General features: G+C 38.7%; 1 protein-coding gene across 3 annotated transcripts in view; it reads right to left on the bottom strand.

The window, feature by feature from the left end:
- Positions 1 to 22,255, bottom strand: part of efr3a (EFR3 homolog A (S. cerevisiae)) — a 268,889-nt gene that overhangs the window by 151,042 nt on the left and 95,592 nt on the right. For all 3 annotated transcript variants that reach the window (XM_033998812.3, XM_033998811.3, XM_033998813.3), the window contains exons 4-5: positions 16,379 to 16,506; positions 14,541 to 14,691 (exon numbers count right to left, since the gene is read on the bottom strand). In XM_033998812.3, the coding sequence (XP_033854703.1) occupies positions 14,541 to 14,691; positions 16,379 to 16,506 (279 nt within the window). The remainder of the gene's footprint in view (positions 1 to 14,540; positions 14,692 to 16,378; positions 16,507 to 22,255) is intronic.

The following is a 22,255-nucleotide window of genomic DNA, read 5'->3' as shown; positions in this document are numbered from 1 at the left end:
TTGCAAAGCATACGACATGGTTTATTTGGATTCCAGAAAGCTTTTGACAAAATCCTGCATAAAAAAATAATTCTCAAACTGAACGCAGTAGGGATTCAAGGAAATGCATGCACATGGATTAGGGAGTGGTTAACATGTAGAAAACAGAAAGTACTGGTTAGAGGAGAAACCTCAAAATGGAGCGAGGTAACCAGTGGTGTACCACAGGGATCAGTATTCGGTTCTCTGCTATTCCTAATCTACATTAATGATTTAGATTCTGGTATAGTAAGCAAACTTGTTAAATTTGCAGACGACACAAAAATAGGCGGAGTGGCAAACACTGTTGCAGCAGCAAAGGCCATTCAAAATTATCTAGACAGCATTCAGGCAGACACAGCACTAGGCAGACACATGGCAAATGACATTTAATAGAGAAAAGTGTAAGGTACTGCACACAGTCAATACAAATGTGCATTATAAATATCATATGGGAGATACTGAAATTGAAAAAGGAATCTATGAAAAAGACCTAGGAGTTTATGTTGACTCAGAAATGTCTTCATCTAGACAATGTGGGGAAGCTATAACAAAAAGGCCAACAAGATCCTTGGATATATAATGAAAAGTGTTGAATTTATTTTATTTTTTTATTATTACTTTTTTTAAATTTAGTCGTTGCCAATTTTTTTTTATTATTTTCTCCCAATTTGGAAATTATTTTATTATGCTCAGCTCACCGCTACCACCCCTGCGCTGACTTGGGAGGGCAAAGACGAACAAAGCGTGTGCCGTCATACGACCGCTTTTTTTCACACTGCGGGCTCAACATGCAGCCACCCAAGAGCTACAGCGTCGGAGGACAACGCAGCTCTCGGGCAGCTTACAGGCAAGCCCGCAGGCGCCCAGCCAGACTCCATCCTGGCCGACCTAACCTTCCCTCCCCCCGGGTGGCGCTCGGCCAATTGAGCGTCGCCTCCTAGGAGCTCCCGTCCTCAGTCGGCAAAGGAATAGCCTGGACTCGAACTCGTGACGTCCAGAAAGTGTTGAATTTAAATCAAGGGAAGTAATGTTAAAACTACAATGCATTGGTAAGACCTCTTCTAGAATATTGTGTTCAGTTCTGGTCACCTCGTTACAAAAAGGATATTGCTGCTCTAGAAAGAGTGCAAAGAAGAGCAACCAAAATTATCCTGGGTTTAAAAGGCATGTCGTATGCAGACAGGCTAAAAGAATTGAATCTATTCAGTCTTGAACAAAGAAGACAACGCAGTGATCTGATTCAAGCATTCAAAATCCTAAAAGGTATAGACAATGTCGACCCAGGGGACTTTTTTGAACTGAAAAAAAGGACCAGGGATCACAAATGGAGATTAGATAAAGGGGCATTCAGAACAGAAAATAGGAGGTACTTTTTTACACAGAGAATTGTGAGGGTCTGGAACCAACTCCCCAGTAATAATGTTGAAGCTGACACCCTGGGATCCTTCAAGAAACTGCTTGATGAGATTCTGGGATCAATAAGCTACTAACAACCAAACGAGTAAGATGGGCCGAATGGCCTCCTCTTGTTTGTAAACTTTCTTATGTTCTTATGTTCTTATTCCATATTTCTTTGACTGTTCTGTAGCGATTTCCTTTATTGTAGTTTCCTCCGAGTCCTTTTCTCAAATGTGAATCCAACTCCTTTGTCTTGAACAATGCTGGCGCTAAAAACAAACAATGAAAAAAAAAAACACGGAGCACAACCTAAAGAAAACCTTTTTAAAATAAATATACCAACAGCAAAATCTGAAATCGGTCAAAAACAGTATATCCAAACATTTAAATAAATCAATTATGTAACAATATTAATAAATTAGATTAATAACTTGATTTAGTTCATTTTGAAACATATAAATAGCTTCAAATTAGTCACAAAAACGTATTAATCATAGGCATCAAACATATTTCTAAATTTGTGTATTTGTGTTATCAAGTACAAAAGTAGGTTTGAAAACATTTCTAAATAAAAAAAAAGAAATTCTGCATCGCAAAACTTAGCCCACAGTACAAATACATTAAATACAACTCATAAGTGAAAAACAAATATTCTATGAACAAATTAATATCCCCAAATCATGTCATTTTTTAAAATACAGATTTTCTACCATCATTGCAAGCAAAGCAATCACACGACCTTAACAACACTGACCTGTTGCCAGAGCGCTAACTCTGCGTCCCACCTACTATAGATAAGCTGCTAGCTCTGATTTGCGGATTTCTGTTTTCATCGTCTGCCAATACTACCTTGACTTTTTTTTTCTCCTCCCAGTAGATTAGATTGCGCCCATATATTTTTGGGGGTTAGTCATTAAAGCGGGCTCAGAAAAAAAAAGTAATGGACTAGGCCTCCCAAAGGCTGGGCCCTGTTGCATGTGCAGTCTGAGTGAAGCGATCTTTCCTAGAAATGTATACAGGTCTGTAGCCTCAGACCCATTCTTGAAGGAACAGGAATACAAATCAGCCAGCCCAATAAACCAGACAATACAATACAATCCACTGAAAAAAACAGAACAGCACAAAAAGCAGCAGAAGATATGAACATGAAAAGGAAATGGAAAAGTTTGACATCAGTCTCCCTGCACTTTAATCAACATGACCATGATTTCAAACAGCACGCATGAAATCAGTCTTGTAACTTACTAAAACACTGCAAACAAGAGAAACAAGGGAGCAACAATCAAAAGCACAATATGAATATGTGAATCCATTTTTTTTTCAACTTGGAAAACACTGAGAAAGACTTCTTGTCTAAACATTTGTCATGCAATTTATCAAGTTTCATTTATTATTTCAAAATTTGGCACTATTGAGTGTTTCATCATACAATGTCTGACTACATTTATGAGCATTAGAACAAACCTTTGTTGGCATGAATGACTTTAGCTTTTGCTTTATCTCCAAATAACATCATTTGGAATATATACATGTTTTTGTTGGAATTTGCTTACAAAAAGAATTATTTGTTTATTTAGCAGACGCCTTTATCCAAGGTGACTAAAGGTCTCTCCACACCAGACGCGACACAGAGGTGATGCGACAGATCTGAAAACTGCCAGATCTTTACATATATGGCAATAAAGCATACACACCAGGCTTATCCAGTTCCTTCGAAATTGACTCCCATATATTATCTTTCAAATCTGCATCTTTATAATTGTGATGCCCTTTGTCATAAAGCTCAACGACAAATGTGTCATATTGTTTCAACAAGTATTATTGTTTATTCCATCATTTTGGATACTGCTTCACCCTGCTGGACCACGGCCATTGAAGCTGTTCTCTGATTGCTCAATGTCCTAGTTGACGCGTGTCAAACTGCATAAAAATAGGATTCAATCCTATTTATTTCACGTTGCTCTGGTGCCACTCCTGCATCACCTGTCGTGTCGCCTGTGGTGTGAAAGATACTTATCAAAAAGTATAGGTTTTATTCATTAAGACGCATCGCTGCACAGTTCTGCTTGCCACATCGCATCTGGTGGGTAGCAGCCTTTACAGACTAGGGTGCGTGAACTATGCACTTACAACAACATCTCACAAGGAGGTTATTGCTGTGTTTACACTGCCACCTTGGACATAAGCCAGCTTAGGTCCGAATGCAGGCGCATACCATCTAAATTACAATGCGTGCTCGGTGACGTCATAACGACTACTAAGTACATAAGTATTCAACCCCCACACATTAATATTTGGTAGAGCCACCTTTCGCTGCAATAACAGCTTTAAGTCTTTTGGGGTAAGTATGTACCAGCTTTGCACACAGTGTCGGAGTGATTTTGGCCCATTCTTCTTGGCAGATTTGCTCCAGGTTGTTCAGGTTGGTTGGACGATGCTTGTGGACCGCAATTTTCAAATAGTGCCACAGATTCTCAGTGGGATTGAGATCAGGACTTTGACTGGGCCACTGTAGGACATTCACACTCCAGTGTTGCTTTGGCCTTGTGCTTGGGATCATTGTCCTGCTGAAAGGTGAATTTCCTCCCAAGCTTCAGTTTTTTAGCAGACTGAAGCAGGTTCTCTTGCAGTATTTCCCTGTATTTTGCTCCATCCATTCTTCCTTCAATTTTAACAAGATGCCCAGTCCCTGCTGATGAGAAGCATCCCCACAGCATGATGCTGCCACCATCACACTTCACTGTAGGGATGGTGTGTCTTGAGGCATGGGCAGTGTTAGGTTTGCGCCACACATAGCGCTTTGAGTTTTGGCCAAAAAGCTCTATCTTGGTCTCATCTGACCACAAAACCTTTTCCCATATCGCAGCTGGGTCACTCTCATGCTTTCTGGCAAACTCCAGAGGTGCTTTCAGATGGTACTTTTTGAGTAACGGCTTCTTTCTTGCCACCCTCCCATACAGGCCAGTGTTATGCAGAGCACTTGATATGGTTGACTGGTGCACCATTACTCCACTCCCAGCCACTGAACTCGCTGAGGCTTCTCTCACAAGTCTCCTTCTTGTTTGAGCGCTGAGTTTTGAGGGACGGCCTTTTCTTGGCAGTGCCTGGGTGGTGTGATGCAGCTTCCACTTCCTGACTCACTGGGATATCCAAACACCTGGATATTATTTTGTACCCTTTCCCTCATCTATGTATTTGTATTACTTTATCTCTAACTTCTGTAGAATGCTCTTTGGTCTTCATTTTCCTTCAGATTCACAGCCTGACCAATGATCCTTCAACAGTGGGGTTTTTATCCAGAAAATGTGACAGCAACTTTAATGATTCACAGGTGGAGGTCAATAGTAAGGTAACTGTGTCCTTGTTAGGGCAATTTCTTTCATCGGTGTAAACTGGGAGCTTCCACAGCACAGGGGTTGAATATTTATGCAAGCAAGATATTTCAGTTTTTTATTTTTCTTAAAAATATTTCCCAACATAAAACCAATGTCACCTTACAATAATTGATTTTGAGTTTCAGTGTTTTAAAATAAAATATCAAACAGAATGAAATTTCAATGAACCATTTGTAATTCAGTAATATTAGAGAATTGGTCAGGGGTCTGAATACTTTTGCAAGGCACTGTATATATACACACACACGTAAGTCCTTTATTTTTAGTTAAAATAGGCTACAAATACTACTACTGCAAATGAATAAATAACAACAACAAGAACAACAACTAGAACTGCCAGGCAGTTTTACGGCTCCTACGCTCTGTACCAGATGGACATTTTGGCAAGCTTTAGCATTGCAGCACAAGTGTCAGCAACAGATTAGTCTTATGGAGAAGTTTCAATTCAAAATACTGCATTAGATCATTATTTCATGATGCTTTATACAGTGCCATGAAAAAGTATTTGCCCCCTGTCTGATTTTCTGCATTTTTGACACTGAATATTATCAGCTCTTCAACCAAAACCTAATATTAGATAAAAGGGGCCCTGAGTGAACAGATAGCACAAAAATTTGATACATATTTCATTTATTTATTAAAGAAAGTTATGCAACACCCAATGCCCCCGTGTGAAAAAGTAATCGCCCCCTTAGACTCAATAACTGGTTACGCCACCTTTAGCAGCAATAACTGCAACCAAACTATTCCTGTAGTTATTGATTAGTCTCTCACAGTGCCGTGGAGGAATTTTGGCCCACTCCTCCATGCAGAACTGCTTCAACTCAGTGACATTTGTGGGTTTTCGAGCATGAACTGCTCATCTGGACTAGGCCATTCCAAAACTTTAAATTTCTTGTTCTTCAACCATTCTGATGTAGGCTTGCTTGTGTGTTTCGGATCATTGTCTTGCTGCGCGACCCAGCTGCGCTTCAGCTTCAGCTCACGGACAGATGGCCTGACATTCTCTTGTAGAATTCTCTGATACAGAGCAGAATTCATGGTTCCTTCAATGATGGCAAGGCGTCAGGTCCTGATACAGCAAAGCATCCCCAAACCATGACACTACCACCACCATGCTTGACTTTTGGTATGAGCTTACTGTTGAATGCAGTGTTTGGTTTTCGCCAGACATAACAGGGCCCATGTCGGCCAAAAAGTTCCACTTTTGACTCATCTGTCCATAGAACATTGTTCCAGAACACACTCTTTTTTAAAAAAAATAGTATTTATTTTTGCTTTTACATATCTACAATGTGGCAAACGGTATACATTCTTTGTCATACAATTTTATACAATATATAAAAATAAGGCCGAAGAAACAATAAATAATAATAAAAAAACAGCAATTGTGATCATGGTAGCCTTATGCAGTACTTTGCATTCAATATCACAGACATCCCTTCAATATTAAGTCTGAGAGAGCAGGTCCAATATATTTCAAAAAGGGATCCCAAATTCTAAATGAATTGTTCTATCTTGTTAGCCTCGACAAAGCATAACCTTTCAAGTGGCAGCATACTGTAGATGGTGTTATACCACTGCAGAATTGTAGGTGAACTATCTGAAATCTAATTTGTCAGGATGCATTTTCTAGCCATTACAAGAAGCCCCCTTATGAGTTTGTCCATTTTACAATGTACATCCAGGGGAGCTCCTAAAATTAGCACAAGCGGGTCACTCTCTAATTGCATACCACAAATATTCTTGACTTCTACATACTTTATCCCAAAATTGCTTTAGATGAGGACAGGACCAAGTACAGTGTATGTATGACCCAGGTGCCTTTTTACACCTGGTGTATACTTGTGACTTTTGTGGGTTACATTTATGTAATTTATAAGGAGTGAAATGCAATCTATGGATCATTTTAAATTGCCTTTCTGTTGTTTGGTTACTTGTCAAGTTTGAATGTATCCAGTTGATAATATCTTCCCAGGTTTCATTATCTATTGTTATGTTTAGGTCCTGCTCCCATCCCAGCCTACTCACTCCATGACTTCCATTACACGAGAGTAGATGTTAAAACTTCATGCTGATTTGAACTCGGCTCTCGCCAAGATAAGCACCAACTACGACGTAGCTTTACAGTAAACTAATGTGATCCATGTGTGTTTCCATCCATTTGCGCTTCTTTCCATATGATGATGTAGATATCCTTCTGTCTGGTGTTGATGGTTGAAGTGTAATGCTGGCTCCAGGGATCAGCTTATTGCCTCTGCTTCAGTGGCTAGTTGAGCATACCACAATCCAATGTAGTTACCGAACACAAAGCATCATAACATCTTGATATAAAGTGTTTAGTTACCTTGTCAGTAGTTAACAATTTTTCTATAATTGCAAGAGTGTAGTTAGAGGCATTCCTCATAAGATTAGAAGTGACAGTGTCTGATTTGCAAATACCTAAAAAAATGCTACGAAGGGATATTAAATAGCTCTCCCAGCTGGGCAAAGGGCTTCAGGCAGTTATTCCCCCAAAGGTCACACACAAACTTTATCCCACTTTTATAGCCAGCATCTGACAGACCTGTTTTAAAACTCGGGTTCCCCACTATTGCAGCCAATAATTGACCAAACCATTCCTTGTTATGATATCTTTTAATTTCTTGCCATACCCTTAATGTGTTGCTCAGAACGACATTTCCCCTGACCAGCTTTTTCCATTGTTTTTCTTTCATTGTTAGTAAGCATGTCAGATTAACAGGTTTTACTACATCAGACTCTATAACCAACCATGTACAATCTGTACTGTGTGCAAACTATTCTCTGATGAATTTCAAATGCACAGCCCAATTATAAAATTTAAAATTAGGGATTGCCAGACCACCCATTTTTATTGGCAGTTGTAATTTTTTGAGCTGGTATCTTGGTTTCTTCCCAGCCCATGGAAATGTTCTCACTGCCTGATGTATATTTTTAAAATCCTTGATCGGAAGTGTTATAGATATCATTTGAAGGGCATATAAGATTCTGGGCAGCACATTCATTTTAATTATTCCTGCTCTTCCCATAAGGGACAGAGGTAGGCAAGTCCATCTTTCTAAGTCTTTTTTAACTTTATTAATTAGTGGGGAAACATTATCCCTACATAAATTTCCCAAGAACAGAGATATCCATATTCCCAAATATGTCATGCCTCTTGGAGACCACCGAAAAGGCGCCAAAGGCAGGGGGTTAGCCTGAGAGGAGTTTGTTGGCATAATCAATGATTTATTAAAATTAATCTTGTATCCCGCAAAGGCTCCAAAGGATTCAATCACCTCCACAAGTCTAGGTATTGAGATATGAGGTTTAGTCAAAAAAAGTATGATATCGTCTGCATACAAAGATAGATGGTGTTGTGTTCCACCAATCTGAACACCATGAATATTGGGATCGCACCTTATGGCCTCAGCCAATGGTTCAATTGCCACAGCAAACAATAGAGGCGAGAGTGGACACCCCTGTCTTGTACCCCTGCACAGAGAAAACTGTTCAGAACATAGACCATTCGTGATTACAGAAGCCATTGGATTCTGGTACAGAACTCTAATATATTTGATATACCTCTCTCCCAAGCCTATATGTTGCAATACTTCGAACATGTATGGCTCCACCCTATCAAACGCCTTCTCAGCGTCCAAACCAACTATAACAGTTTCTACTTTGGTGTTTTGTGAGTGCTGTATTACATTCAACAGTCGTCTCATGTTGTTATTTTTATACTTATATCTTTAATAGATTATATGAAGTTACTCTCTCTATGTCCCTGCAAGAATTGTATTTATCTTGCTCTTAATTGTATTTATCTTGCTCTTAATTGTATTATTACTTGTACTGTGATACTTGAAATGTATTTGCTTACGATTGTAAGTCGCCCTGGATAAGGGTGTCTGCTAAGAAATAAATAATAATAATTATTAGATTGTCTGTTTTGTATGAATCCTGTCTGATCTTGGTTAATAATATTAGGTAAAATACGCTCAAGTCGTCAGGCTAGCACCTTAGCAAGGACCTTTACATCAGTGGTCAATAAAGATATGGGCCTATATGATGAAGTGTCTTCGGGATCTTTTCCCTTTTTCAGAATTAAGGCTGTATTAACTGATCTGAGTAAGGGAGGCAGGGTACCATTCTGAGATGCATCGTTAAACATATTAAGCAAAGGCTGATTAAGAAGAGGAAAGAAAGTTTTATAGAATTCTATTCCAAATCCATCAGAGCCTGGGGATTTGTTATTATTCAAACATTGTATTGCTTCTGTAAGCTCAGTTTTGGATAGGGGTTCCTCCAGGCTACATCTCTCACTGTCTGAAATCTGTGCTATATTGATTTTATCTAGGAATGTACTCATGTCACGGGTGGAATTTCCACAATCAGATTTATATAGGCTCTCATAATACTGCTTAAAAATATTATTGATATCTTTTTTTTAACATTTTTCTATTTTTATAATTATCTTTAATAGATGATATGAAGTTACTCTCTCTGTGTCCCTGCAAGAATTTGGCAAGATATCTTCCTGGTCTATTGCCATATTTGTAGAAGCGCTGTCTTGCGTATAATAACATGGAGCCTGCTTCTTGCGTGAGCAAAGCATCCAGAGAAGCGCGGGCAGCAGTTAATTCCCTAGCAATCTTTTTATTAGGAGACGCTAACACTGTCTTTTCTAGATCCGCTATTTTTTTAAAATTTTCTTTTATAAATTTAGTCATTGCCAATTATTTTTATTATTTTCTCCCAATTTAGAATGGCCAATTATTTTTATTTTTTTAAGCTCAGCTCACCGCTACCACCCCTGCGCTGACTTGGGAGGGTGAAGATGAACACACACAGTCCTCTGAAGCGTGTGCCGTCAGCTGACCGCTTTTTTTCCCACTGCGGACTCACCATGCAGCCACCCAAGAGCTACAGCGTCGGAGGACAACGCAGCTCTCAGGCAGCTTACAGGCAGCTTACAGGCAGCTTACAGGCAAGCCCGCAGGCGCTCGGCCAGACTACAGGGGTCACTGGTGTGCGGTGAGCAAAGGACACCCTGGCCGACCTAACCCTCCCTCCCCCCAGGCAACGCTCGGCCAATTGTGCGCCACCCCCTGGGAGCTCCCGTCCACGGTCAGCTGTGGAATAGCCTGGACTCAAACCGGTGATGTCCAGGCTATAGTGCGCATCCTGCACTCTATTTTTGTTTCTAAATCTGTCTCTTGTATTTTCTGTTGTTTTTTCTTGTGGGAAGAGTATGATATTATCATCCCCCTAGCATAGGCCTTAAAAGTTTCCCAAAGCAACGATGGGTTTTATCAGGCAAGTCATTGGTCACAAGAAATATTTTAATTTATCTTCCATGTAAGAAATAAACAAAGGGTCCTTAACTAAATGGGGTTTGAAACGCCATGAGAACTCATTGCTCTCATTAGATGGTTCGTATGATATATAGATAGGTGCACGGTCTGATATTATTATGTTTCCTATAGATGCCCTAGTCATTTTTTTAGAGACTTCTCTGCTGATAACAAATAATCTATTCTTGAATGAGTCTGATGGACTGTTGAAAAACATGTAAACTCCTTGCTTCTTGGATTAAGAAGTCTCTATATATCTAGAAGACCAAACTATTTACAGATCTCTTTTATGCAAGGGCCTCTATTGGCTCAATATTACATGGGATCTATCTTGTTTAATATCCCTGACGCTGTTTAAACCCCCCCCCCCCCCCAATATAACATATAACATTTGCACAGGAAAATTCTTTACCTTGGCGAATACATCCATAAAAAAAATTAACACCTAAATTATTTGGGGCATATATATATTTCCCAAAACAAATGACTCACCATAAAGAGAGCCTTTTATAAGTATATATCTACCCTGTGTGTCTTTTACACACTCTTCAATAATAAACGGCGCATTTTTATGCATTAAAATGATCACTCCTCTACTTTTAGAGGTATACGAGGAGTAGTAAATCCATTCTCTTTTAAATTTCTCATGTTCAATGTCACTTAAATGGCTTTCTTGAAGGAAAGCAATGTGGACATGTTCCTTCTTAAGAAAATTTAAAATCTTTTTCCTTTTGATGGGATGACTGACCCCCCTCACGTTCCAGAAACACATCGTAATTCCCTTAAAATCAGCCATTGTTAGTTAGCGTAGCTTGTATTACGGATAATATATCAGACATTAAATCAGTAGTGCATATGTTCCTGAAATGCCCTGACCCAGTAACATCTCCCTCTTCTGAACTGCTCTTTACATATTTGCCACATGTATCCATGGTAGATTGAAAATTTCTTATAAGAAGAACTAACAAAACGTGAAAACAACCATAAACAACACGAACGATCAACAATATCGTCTGAAAAACAAAAAAGGGGGGTTGCAGCCCGTATTACGAAATAAAAAACAGAAGTAGTTTAAGCTTTTTTTCTCGCACTCGTCTCTAGGACGCAATCTCACGGCTGCAGTCCAACAGAGTATGTGACAAAGCAAACAGGCCCACAGTAAAACATATGCAGGCGTCCGTGCTCTGCACATCTAGGGAATTTAATGCTCCCCGATCACCCGACCACTTATTAACTGTATATAAAATAAACATATTTTTCTTAAATCTAGATCCGTCTGTCGATATACACAGCAAAAAAAAAAAACTGTATGTGTCAATGTCTAAGGGTAGTACACCCTAAGAAAAAATATACATTATTAAAAATAAAGTAAACATTGTCTTGAAAATGCTAAAGTGAAGTCTTAAAGTGAAGTCTTCACAGTTTATTCTTCTGCTCACCCATTGGAAAATCAAACTTGTTGGTTTAGTTTACATTTCTAGTGGTTTCAGATGCAGGAATACAATCTTTCTCCTTCCTTGTTGCCACCTTGTCATCCTGTGAACAAAATATGAAAACTCCTACTGCTTCCTGCAGCAGAAGGAGGTTATGAATGCCATCTACCAGCCCTGCTGTAGCTCAGGGAAACACAATAGAAAAATAAATAATAGAAAAAGGAAGCATTTATTCTGCTCAAATTGTGTTTTTGATATGCTAACAGCTTGAGCTCACCAGGTGCCTTGCGAGTAGGGTCCACTGTAGCACAGCGAGGATAAATCCTCAAAGCAGTGTCCTCGTACTCATCTATCTATCTATATACACTATATATATATATATATATATATATATATATATATATATATATATATATATATATATATATACATACACACACACACACACACACTGTATATATATATATATATTTTTCACAAAATATATTTTAAAGAGCCCGTAACCCCTTGTGATTTGGATCAGACCTTATATCGCGAGATTTGTTGTGAAATTTAAATTGTATTGCAACATAGGGAGAGCGTAATATCGAACACAATTCAAATGGATAAGTGGCTGATTAAAAAAAAGGCAAAATTAAACAGGGCAGGTGACATTACCGATGCAACTCACACAGTTTCAGAGAAACTAAAACAACAACATTGGAATCAACCGCGGCGCCAGAATCAGATTCAAGTGCTAGGACAGCTGCAGAATCAAGCATGGAGTCCACACAAAAGTGCTCAGCACTGTTGAAAAAAAAGAAAGTGGAATTTACCCAAGTAGGCAAGCACAATTTTTTACCACAATGGAAACATGACTTTTTTGCAGTTGCCAGTGAAGGTGGAACAAGCTGTATGTGTATAATTTGTCTGAAAGTCCTCCATAATAAAAGCTACAACTTAAACAGGCATCACAGTACAAACCATCCAGAATACAAATATGTGTACCCGTTGGACAGCAGTGCCAGAAAGAATGAAATAACAGAGCTTAAAGCCTGGGAACCAGGCAGAAGTGGTCACCGAGGCGTCATTCCGAATTGCATGGGTATTAGCCAGAATTAAAAATAAAATGTTTACAGATGGGGAAATGGTCAAAGAATTATGGGTTAGATAAAGTCATTGCAACTCTCTGATGATACGGTTGCTCGCCGTGTAGAGATGTTGGGGCAACTGAAGATAAACCTGTTACAAGCAGAGTGCTTTAGTTTGCAGCTTGAAAAAAGCACAGACATCGGGGATGTTGCTGAACTTGCATTTTGGGTAAGATACCCACATCGTATGGAACACGCCACTGATGTTATTGGTAATTTTGAGGAAGAACTCCTTGGTATAATACTGCTGAGAGACCAAACATGTGGATCTGACATCCATTTATCCCTCATGCAGTACTTTCAAAATAATGATCTTAATTGCATCTGGTCGAAGTTGGTTTCTATTTGTATTGACGGATGCCCTACTATGTTAGGAAAGAAAGTTGGTTTTCTGAGTTTAATGCAAAATGACCCTAAAATACCAGAAATAAATCGGTTTTCATTGCATTATGCACCAGGAAGCACTTACTTGAAAGCTGCAAAGTGGACGCTTTTCCAGAACCATGAAAGTAGTTGTCAGAATTACAAACTTTGTTCATGCACATGCTCTTCATCACCAGCAGTTTCAGTCATATATTGAGGAATATGAAACTCACTACTATATAGATCTGGTGCTACACAGTAATGTCCATTGGCTTTCAAGGCAGGCTACTTGTAAGATTTATGGATCTTCTTCAATGTATTCTAGAGTTTCTGGAGAGCAAGGGAAGGCCTGAGCCTATGTTGGGGGAAGCTGTGTTCATCTTGGATTTATCTTTCATTTATCTTTCATCTTTTTTTAAGATGATGTAAACAACAACAAAGACTACACGTTTCGCCCATTTGTTGCGTGTAACACATGAAAAGCAGCACTTAACACAGCAGTTCCCAACCGATGTGTACACAGACCATATCACCGAGCTGAATGTTGTTAAAAACAAGCTGCACAATCACCTGAGATGTAACAGACTGAAGCACTGTATCAGGATCGCCACATCCTTTCAACCACATTACAAGCAGATCAACAAACCGAGGATTTCTTCACAAAAATAAGGTATTTCTTTTTTATGTGGAGTATTTACGGGATATATGCTTTCTTTATTGTCGGTCTGGTTTAAAGTTTACACCACCTTCTCTTTGTAATCGAATAATAAATAATAGTGCTTCATAAAAAGGCAACGGAAAAGTCATTACTTAACAGTGATCAAATCTTTATACTGGATCAGATGTATTGCACACCTAACATAGTGTATCCAGGTGATAACACAATTATAGAAAGTATTGTTTTAAAACACATAGTTGGCAGTATACAACAGCGTGCCCTCAAACAGCCAGGGAGGGCGCATTTATGCCCACGTCCAAATTACTTTGAGGAGTCTTGCTTTGCCTTCATAACATGTGGGAGAGAACAATCTTCTTAATCATGTAATAAGTTTTTGAAAAAAAAACATAGAACAAGATTTCCTTTAAGATATATAAAAAATATATTAAAAATGACATATTTAGAACTAGTTTATTCAAAATGTAACAGCTGTTAGATAAATATGAACAGATGTACTGTATATGTGGAAATAATTTAAATAGTGTATAAAACTACTAGAGAATTATACTACTGAAAACTCAAACCGCTTTGTCCAGGATTTTGTACTGAATTTTTATATTGCACATCACTTGAAATCTTCAGGCTGCAGGAAGAATAACACTGTCTGTCCTGAATGACCTTCCAAAAGCACTTATGTAAATAAAAGGACTCAAATAGAAGTTGTAAGAGGTGCCCAATGGGGTGCGTTTAAATGGTTATTAACACCAAGGATTGACTTTACTTACTGAATTAGTTCCAAGAACCTGCAAGTCTGGTTCCCTAGACTCCAGCAGCTTTGCCACCATATGAAGGAAGCTTTCGACGAAAGGTTTAATGCTCTGGGAATGGCAAGCCATCAGAAGCTGATCCAGAGCCTCCATTGCAATAACAACATATCTGTGTGCACAAAAGAGATACGATTTATAATTTTTTTGGAGCTAGGCCTCCATACGGCGATATAAAAATGCTTGTTGCTTTTACCTTTTTTCTTCCTACAGATCTGTTTTTTTTTTTTTTTTTTTTTTACAAATTCAATTTAAACAGCTTATGAACCTTTACAGGGTTTTTTGTTTTGTTTAACTGTATATATATATATATATATATATATATATATATATATATATATATATATATATATATATATAGTTCCATAGAAATATGAAAATTAAAGCCGCTTAAGTGAGACTATAAAAACGTATATTTTAAATATTTCAAGGACTAAAAACAGCCCAAAATTAAGGATGTGATTTTACACTTCAAAAGCCGGTGCATACAGTATATGGACTGGATGCAGAACATTTTGGGAAATGGTTCTAAACAAGATTCATTCTTATTGCTCTGCTGTATGAACCCTTTTTTGCTTGATTGGGTCATGGAAGAGATTGTTTCTCTATCATTCTAAAATAAATTGAGAAATGGCTCCATCCTCATTATTATTCTTCACACTGTGGTACCTGAACGTTTTAATAGAATTTTAATATTTGGAATTTGAGTTTTTCTATTAAGCATTTAAATAATTCGAGTTTTGAACATTGAAGCTATACCAGTGTTAGTCAACTTTCAGTTCAGGAGTCATATAGGACCCATATTTCATTACTCAGTAACATGGTTTGGTTCAGGAGTTATCACAATAGATTTACTACATATAAGCCCAGTAGGGTTACTAATATTTGGGGATTTTAATTAAATCACCTCTAAACAGATAACCTAATTTGAAAATTCACAATATCAATAAATCTGATCCATACAGTGATTTCTATATCATCTACAATAAAGTTAATGTAGGCATGGGGAAGTAATGCAAATGCAAAAGAGCTTCACCACTTGATACTTAATGGCTTAGAGAAATAATTTGTTTAGTTTGGCAGTAAAATGGGTAGAAGCTTGATGAAAGGCTCACTGAAGCATCTGTATTCCAGAATACAACAGCATCTTCTTGTACATCAAGGACTGTTGTGTCACATGTCTTTAAGGAATGACAACATCCCAGAAGTCAACTACTTATCGGTCTACATGAAGTCAAAAGCTACTTCTGAATAATGGGAGAAGACGATGGCAATCAATTCACACAGAAACTCAAACAGTAATTGCAGATAGTGAAATCGATCAGAACAGTGCACAGGGAGATAAGCAAGATGGATTTTTCAGGGGGTAGCCCCAATACTTAATAAAAGTGACAAACCAAATAAACAGTCCTCTAAAAAAAGAAAATACTATGCATAAGGAGGAAGCTGCATTACTGTGCACACTGCTGGATTTACTTGTTTCTTTCAGATAAATGGATATTTTTTTTCTAAAAAAAAATAAAAAATACAAAACTAAAAAACAAAAGGTTACAAGTATTTGCTATGGAAACAATACACCAGCCTGACTGTTCCCTTACATAATAGAATTTTAAAATAAATCACCTGACACTCCACCTAACCCAACAATCTAATTGAATTCTACTGTTCAATTTAAATACATTTTCAGACAAGCATTTGGATATCATTAAATTGGCTTATAAAAGAAAAAAAAAGAAAAAAAATGAAAGCCTTCTGACTTTGTGAAGGTCAGAGTGCCTAGGTTCAATAAAATTCCTTACCCATAGCGATGCCTGACAACATCTCTGCTCAGTCTCTCTGCCAGATAGGCTCCAATTCTGTCCAGCTTCTCTGGAGCTGAAACTGCATAGAAGGTCAGCTTCTCCATATCAGATTTAACCAATCCATCCTTCAGAAAAATAAGACACAGTTGTTGAATAATAAAAGAAAAGAACATGTTTAGGTTTATGAAATTAAAATGGTTTGTAAAAATGATGGTAATAAATTGCTTATACAGTAGAAAATTCTCCTATTTATGTGTGGACCCATGGCTGACAAGGGTTGCTAAAGGTCTGAATTAGAAATGTGGAATGCTGAATTGGCTCAGACAATTTTGTTGCTAGTTCTGGAACATTGAGCTGTTTTAATGAGTGTTCACCTAAAATCTGATTGCAGTAGGTTTGTGAGTAACAGGACAGTATTGCATTGTAAATGCAGAATTACATTGGTACATACCTGGCTTTAAAGTCTAAGTAATGGGGTTCCGAAAAACAAAACACTATACGTCCCCACGTGTTGCTACAACTGTTTAAATAACATTAATCGCTCTTCCTGCAGTGATTTAGAGGACAGATCTCAAACCCAGTGCACTAGAGCAGACAAGCTTCAAAAGTAATTATTACCGTCCACAAGGTGTTCTGTTGAAGGTCAAACAATGTATCCATTTTTCATAAAAATCATGAGAAATAATCTCTGTATTCAGGGACAGAGCTAGCTTTTCATGCCAGAGGTGGGCGAGTCTTACTTTAGAGGCCCATTGTTAAAATAGTTGTTTTATAAATTTACTGGTGTCATGATCGTATATCGAAGCAGATGTAGCAGAAGTGCTGAATTACTGTATAGTGGAATGCTGATGTGCATAAAGTAGACTTTTAAAGACCATAACAATGCTAAAATAAACTTTAAAAAACTATAAAGACTCAGTACATAAAGTAGTTTAAAACATAACAGGACATGCAAATATTTGGCATACAAATGCCCACTATTGAGGTACTAAGAATCCAGTCGATTTCTTAAGAATACCATTAATGTAAACAGTGAAGGGTTTATTTATTTATTTATTTATTTATTTATTTATCTATTTTTTAAGTTTTGTCGTTGCCAATTATTTTTTATTATTTTCTCCCAATTTGGAATGGCCAATTATTTTTAGGCTCACCACTCCTGCGCTGACTCGGGAGGGCGAAGACGAACACACGCTGTCCTCCGAAGCGTGTGTCGTCAGCCGACCGCTTTTTTCACACTGCGGACTCACCATGCAGCCACCCAGGAGCTACAGCGTCGAAGGACAATGCAGTTCTTGGGCAGCTTACAGGCAAGCCCGCAGGCGCCCGGCCAGACTACAGGGGTCGCTGGTGCGCAGTGGACACCTTGGCCGACCTATCTCTCCTCCCGGGCGGCGCTCGGCCAATTGAGCACCGCCCCCTGGAAGCTCCCGTCCTCGGTCGGCAAAGGAATAGCCTGGACTCGAACTCACGACGTCCAGACTACAGGGCACATCCTGCACTCCACACGGAGCACCTTTACTGGATGCGCCACTCGGGAGCCCCTAAGTGAAGGGTTTATTGATGAAAAATACAAGGACATTGGAAATAAATTGTTTTTCCTCACATTTCAGATAGACTTTACACTCCTACCCACCCTGTCAGGACATGCAGTAAAATCAATACAAATAATGTATGTACTGTTTTAGTAGCGGACGTAATCATAGTAGGTTTTTTCTTGCATTTTACTACTAATATTTTTGTTTTGTTTTGAGGGATGGAGTAGCTGCAGTGGGATTTATTTTATTTCTAACACATAATAAATGGCACTTTAAAAAAGAAAAGCTAGCCAAAGAATTTTAAAATGATCAAAATACTGTTACTGTAATAATAATAATAATAATAATAATAATAATAATAATAATAATAATAATAATAATAATATTCTGGCTAGATAACAGTATTAACTTCTTTAAAACTTTTCTTTCCGTGTATTATAAGTGGACTTGAAACACCTCGCCCAGCACCCACTGCATCTCCACAAAGCGCGAAAACTCAGAAGGCGGGACCACAGCACCTGTCAATCAAGGGCATTCCTGAGCATTCTGGCACCAACTATAACCTTTCAGGTTACCTCCCCTCACTGCAGGCATCCAGCAGGCCTCTGCAGTGACCACCCTGGCCACTATGGATGTCCAGCAGGCCCCCATAGTGGTCCTTTCTCTGTTAAATGCTGTTCTTCTTTCGGCTCATCAGAAGTTTTGAGCATTTGGATCCAGAGACTGTTCTTACAGTTAGGAGCGGCAGCTCTCGCGATCGATCCTGGGGTTTCAACATCTGCCACTGTTGTCCAACAAGCAACTGTAACCTTTCAGGTTACACCCCCCCACCCCTCAGTGCAGGGGTCCAGCAGGTACAAGCTTTCAACAGGGCAACACAGGCCCCTTCTATTCCTTACATCAAATGGCTGCCCAGCAGGGCCCTGCTCTTCTGTCCACTCTTCCTTCCTTCCCAGCAGTACAGCAGGCCCCTGCTTTCTCTTTCCCAAGCTCACAGCAAGCTCCTGCATTCCTTACTTCAACATTGGGTTCCCAGCAAGCCCCATTAACAGGTTCTGTGTTCTCACCTCAGCCGGGCCCAGCTCTCTTTTTTCCCCCCATAGCTGCTCCCTCCTCCTACTGGTCTTTTTTGCCGGCACCCCTCAATTCCCCCAACGCTCCAGTTTTTCAATAACCACCCTTTAAATTCTCCCTCTGCAGTGTCTGGTTTTTCCCTAAAAGATGCCATACCCCTGTCCAACCAGATTTTAGGTGCAGATATTAACCTTGTTTCACTACTCACTAACACACTAGATTCCATCAGTAACAGGGTGGTCCAGTGCCCTGACCTCTCGGTTAAACTTCAAACCTCTGACCCACGCTTATTCAAAACACTTCCATTTCCGAGTTCATTCTAGCTCTCAGCCATTTCAGGGACATCATATGCGAGTTCTATCCCGACCGCCGGCACGAGTTGGATGATTGTATGGCGACCATTTTAGACTTCTCCGTTAGATTCGGAGGTTCCCATTTCTTTGAACACCACAAAGCCTTCTCTGCCAAAGCTGCTGCCCGTGGAACCAGAGGATCTGCTCGGCTGCACTGGACCAAGATATATTCCCCCGTTTTTTTTTTTTTTCACAGGTCTTTGGCATCTAGCATGCTCGGTATGCGGTTCCACCGCTCACCCCACCATTTCCTGCTGCCTTACTGACCCTCCACCCCGTCCCCTCATGTTTCTCCCTCGCAATCCTCCTCATCTTTTCATCCTCTCCAGATCAAAAGATGGTCAGGGCCGCAATACTACATTATTATTATTATTATTATTATTATTATTATTATTATTTATTTCTTAGCAGACGTCCTTATCCAGGGCGACTTACAATTGTTACAAGATATCACATTATTTTTTACATACAATTACCCATTTATACAGTTGGGTTTTTACTGGAGCAATTTTAGGTAAAGTACCTTGCTCTAGGGTACAACAGCAGTGTCCCCCACTGGGGATTGAACCCATGACCCTCCAGTCTGGAGTCCAGAGCCCTAACCACTACTCCACACTGCTACATACTCTGGAGGCCGCCAGATTTGTAATAACTTCAATGAAGGAACCTGTCCTATTCTGCCTTTTACTTCCTTCATTTCCGCTCACCATAACTCCACCATAACTCCACCATACCCAGCATCAATAGTTTAATCCCTCACGAAGATTTCTCTCTACAAAAATCGATCACGCCATATCCTTAATTAAAATTGCTGGGAAAAATGCATGGCTGGCTAAAGCCGATTTATATCAAATGCATTTAAAAGCATGCCCATTGATCCTGCCCTCTGGCACCTCTTCGGAGTACAGTGGTGTTCCAAATTCTTTAAAAAAAAAATATAACTAAATTCCTGTTATGTACAGGATGCATGGCTATTTCAAAATAACACAATCCAACAAGATGTACTTTCACTCTGCATAGACATATTGCCGTTTTATATTGGGCACAGACATCAGAAGTTTTATTATTGTTTAACCTACCTGCCGTGTGTACACTGAGTGTAGCTTTGCAGTATTGTGATCAAAATGTTTGTGCCAAAGCTTTGTGGCTTGTTCCAAAATGAAATATCTTCTGATATTTTCCCTGTTACATTCCTTGTATCAAAACGAAAGATTGATAGCTCCCAGGTGAGTTGTCAGGTAAGTGGCCATCTTGGAGCTATTATTGTACAAATCCAATCAGAGCAAATATCTGTCTGAAGCCAAGCATAACTCATTGCTCTCAAATAAAATGAAATAATATCTCAATATTTCTTAAAGGATTCCATGACACTGTCTATAAAAAAAATTGTAATCTGCAGTTGTTTACATCCACAAGCTGTGCATGTCAAAAAAGATGGGTGTTGCAAAGGATTAGCATACAGCCACACCATCCCACATTCCACAGTGAAATACATAGTGATGTGGCCTAGAGGTGGGAGGGGTGTGTGTCTTGTATACTGTATGTAAAAAAATAGAATAGTGTAAGTTATATTAAAAAAATAATAATAATGTATTGTAATACCCGGTCAATATGACAGGTCTGAAGGTTCTAGGGATGCATTTTTATAACTTTTTTTTGCGAATCTGCTGCTCAAACACCGTCTGGTTATTTACTTCATATATTTAGGAAAAGTCAAGAACAGACATGCGCATGGGATTCACCAACACAGAGTTAATTCAATTTTAAACCCTAAAACGGTCAAATTGACCGGCATGGCGGTTCTAATGTTAATACATACATTAAAATACGTTTGTTTTTGTTTCTTTTAAATCAGGGCATTGACTATATTGACTACAGGTTTTTTCAGTTACTTTTTACTTTATGTATATACAACTCCAAAAATATTCCAAAAATAGAACTCACAAAACAGCTAGTTGCTTTTTCAAATTACGCGAAAATGGTTCCCCCAGACTAAATTTCATAGATCAGTCTATGAAAAATGGACCCCCGCCAGACAAAATACAGAATTATCACAATGAATCAAACGACTGCGCAGCAAACCCAGAACTGCAAAAATAAAACAAGCGCACACTCAATATTTCCAGCAAAAAAAATGTCTTTATTGAGTTACAATAAAAATCCTGACAGCAGAAACAAGAATAAGTTCATGCAATACCACAACTACGTCAAATGTTGAAGCATACATTTATAGTCTTAACATGAACAACAACAAACAACAATATTTTTAGCTTTCTTAAAAGAAGTCATTCCATGTCTCTCATGTACAAAAAAAAGCTAACAAAAATAAAAACGGTAGCCTGATATTTACAGAAAATAAAACAATGACGGAAGCACCGTCTTTAAAATAATACATTGCAAGATTTTCACAAATTATTTATAGCATGTACAGTTAAAGGAAAGGTTAACCACTCAGCTTCACATTTAAAGTTGGTCTGAAACGTCTAAGTGGTATAGTTGTGAATATCAAATTAATAATGAATTTCACAAACTGTACCACTGGCGACGCCATGTTGCTGGTTTGTGGTTGTTAAACCCACTGCCAAACAAATGACGCATTGACTTTCCTTGCATATTCAAATGGGGTGGGGCAATATTGGATTTCACCTTAACCCTGACAATGATTCTAAAAGGATGTTGCTAAATGTTGCTAGGGCAGCAGTGTGGAGTAGTTGTTAGGGCTCTGGGCTCTTGACCGGAGGGTCGTGGGTTCAATCCCCGATGGGGTACACTGCTGTTGTACCCTTGAGCAAGGTACTTTACCTAGATTGCTCCAGTAAAAACCCAACTGTATAAATGGGTAATTGTATGTAAAAAAGAATGTGATATCTGTATAATGTGAAATAATGTGATATCTTGTAACAATTGTA

This window comes from Acipenser ruthenus, chromosome 4, assembly GCF_902713425.1.
Source record: "Acipenser ruthenus chromosome 4, fAciRut3.2 maternal haplotype, whole genome shotgun sequence".
Lineage (NCBI taxonomy): Eukaryota > Metazoa > Chordata > Actinopteri > Acipenseriformes > Acipenseridae > Acipenser > Acipenser ruthenus.
Note: the sequence above shows the minus strand (reverse complement) of the source record. Positions and strands in the feature narration are given on the sequence as shown.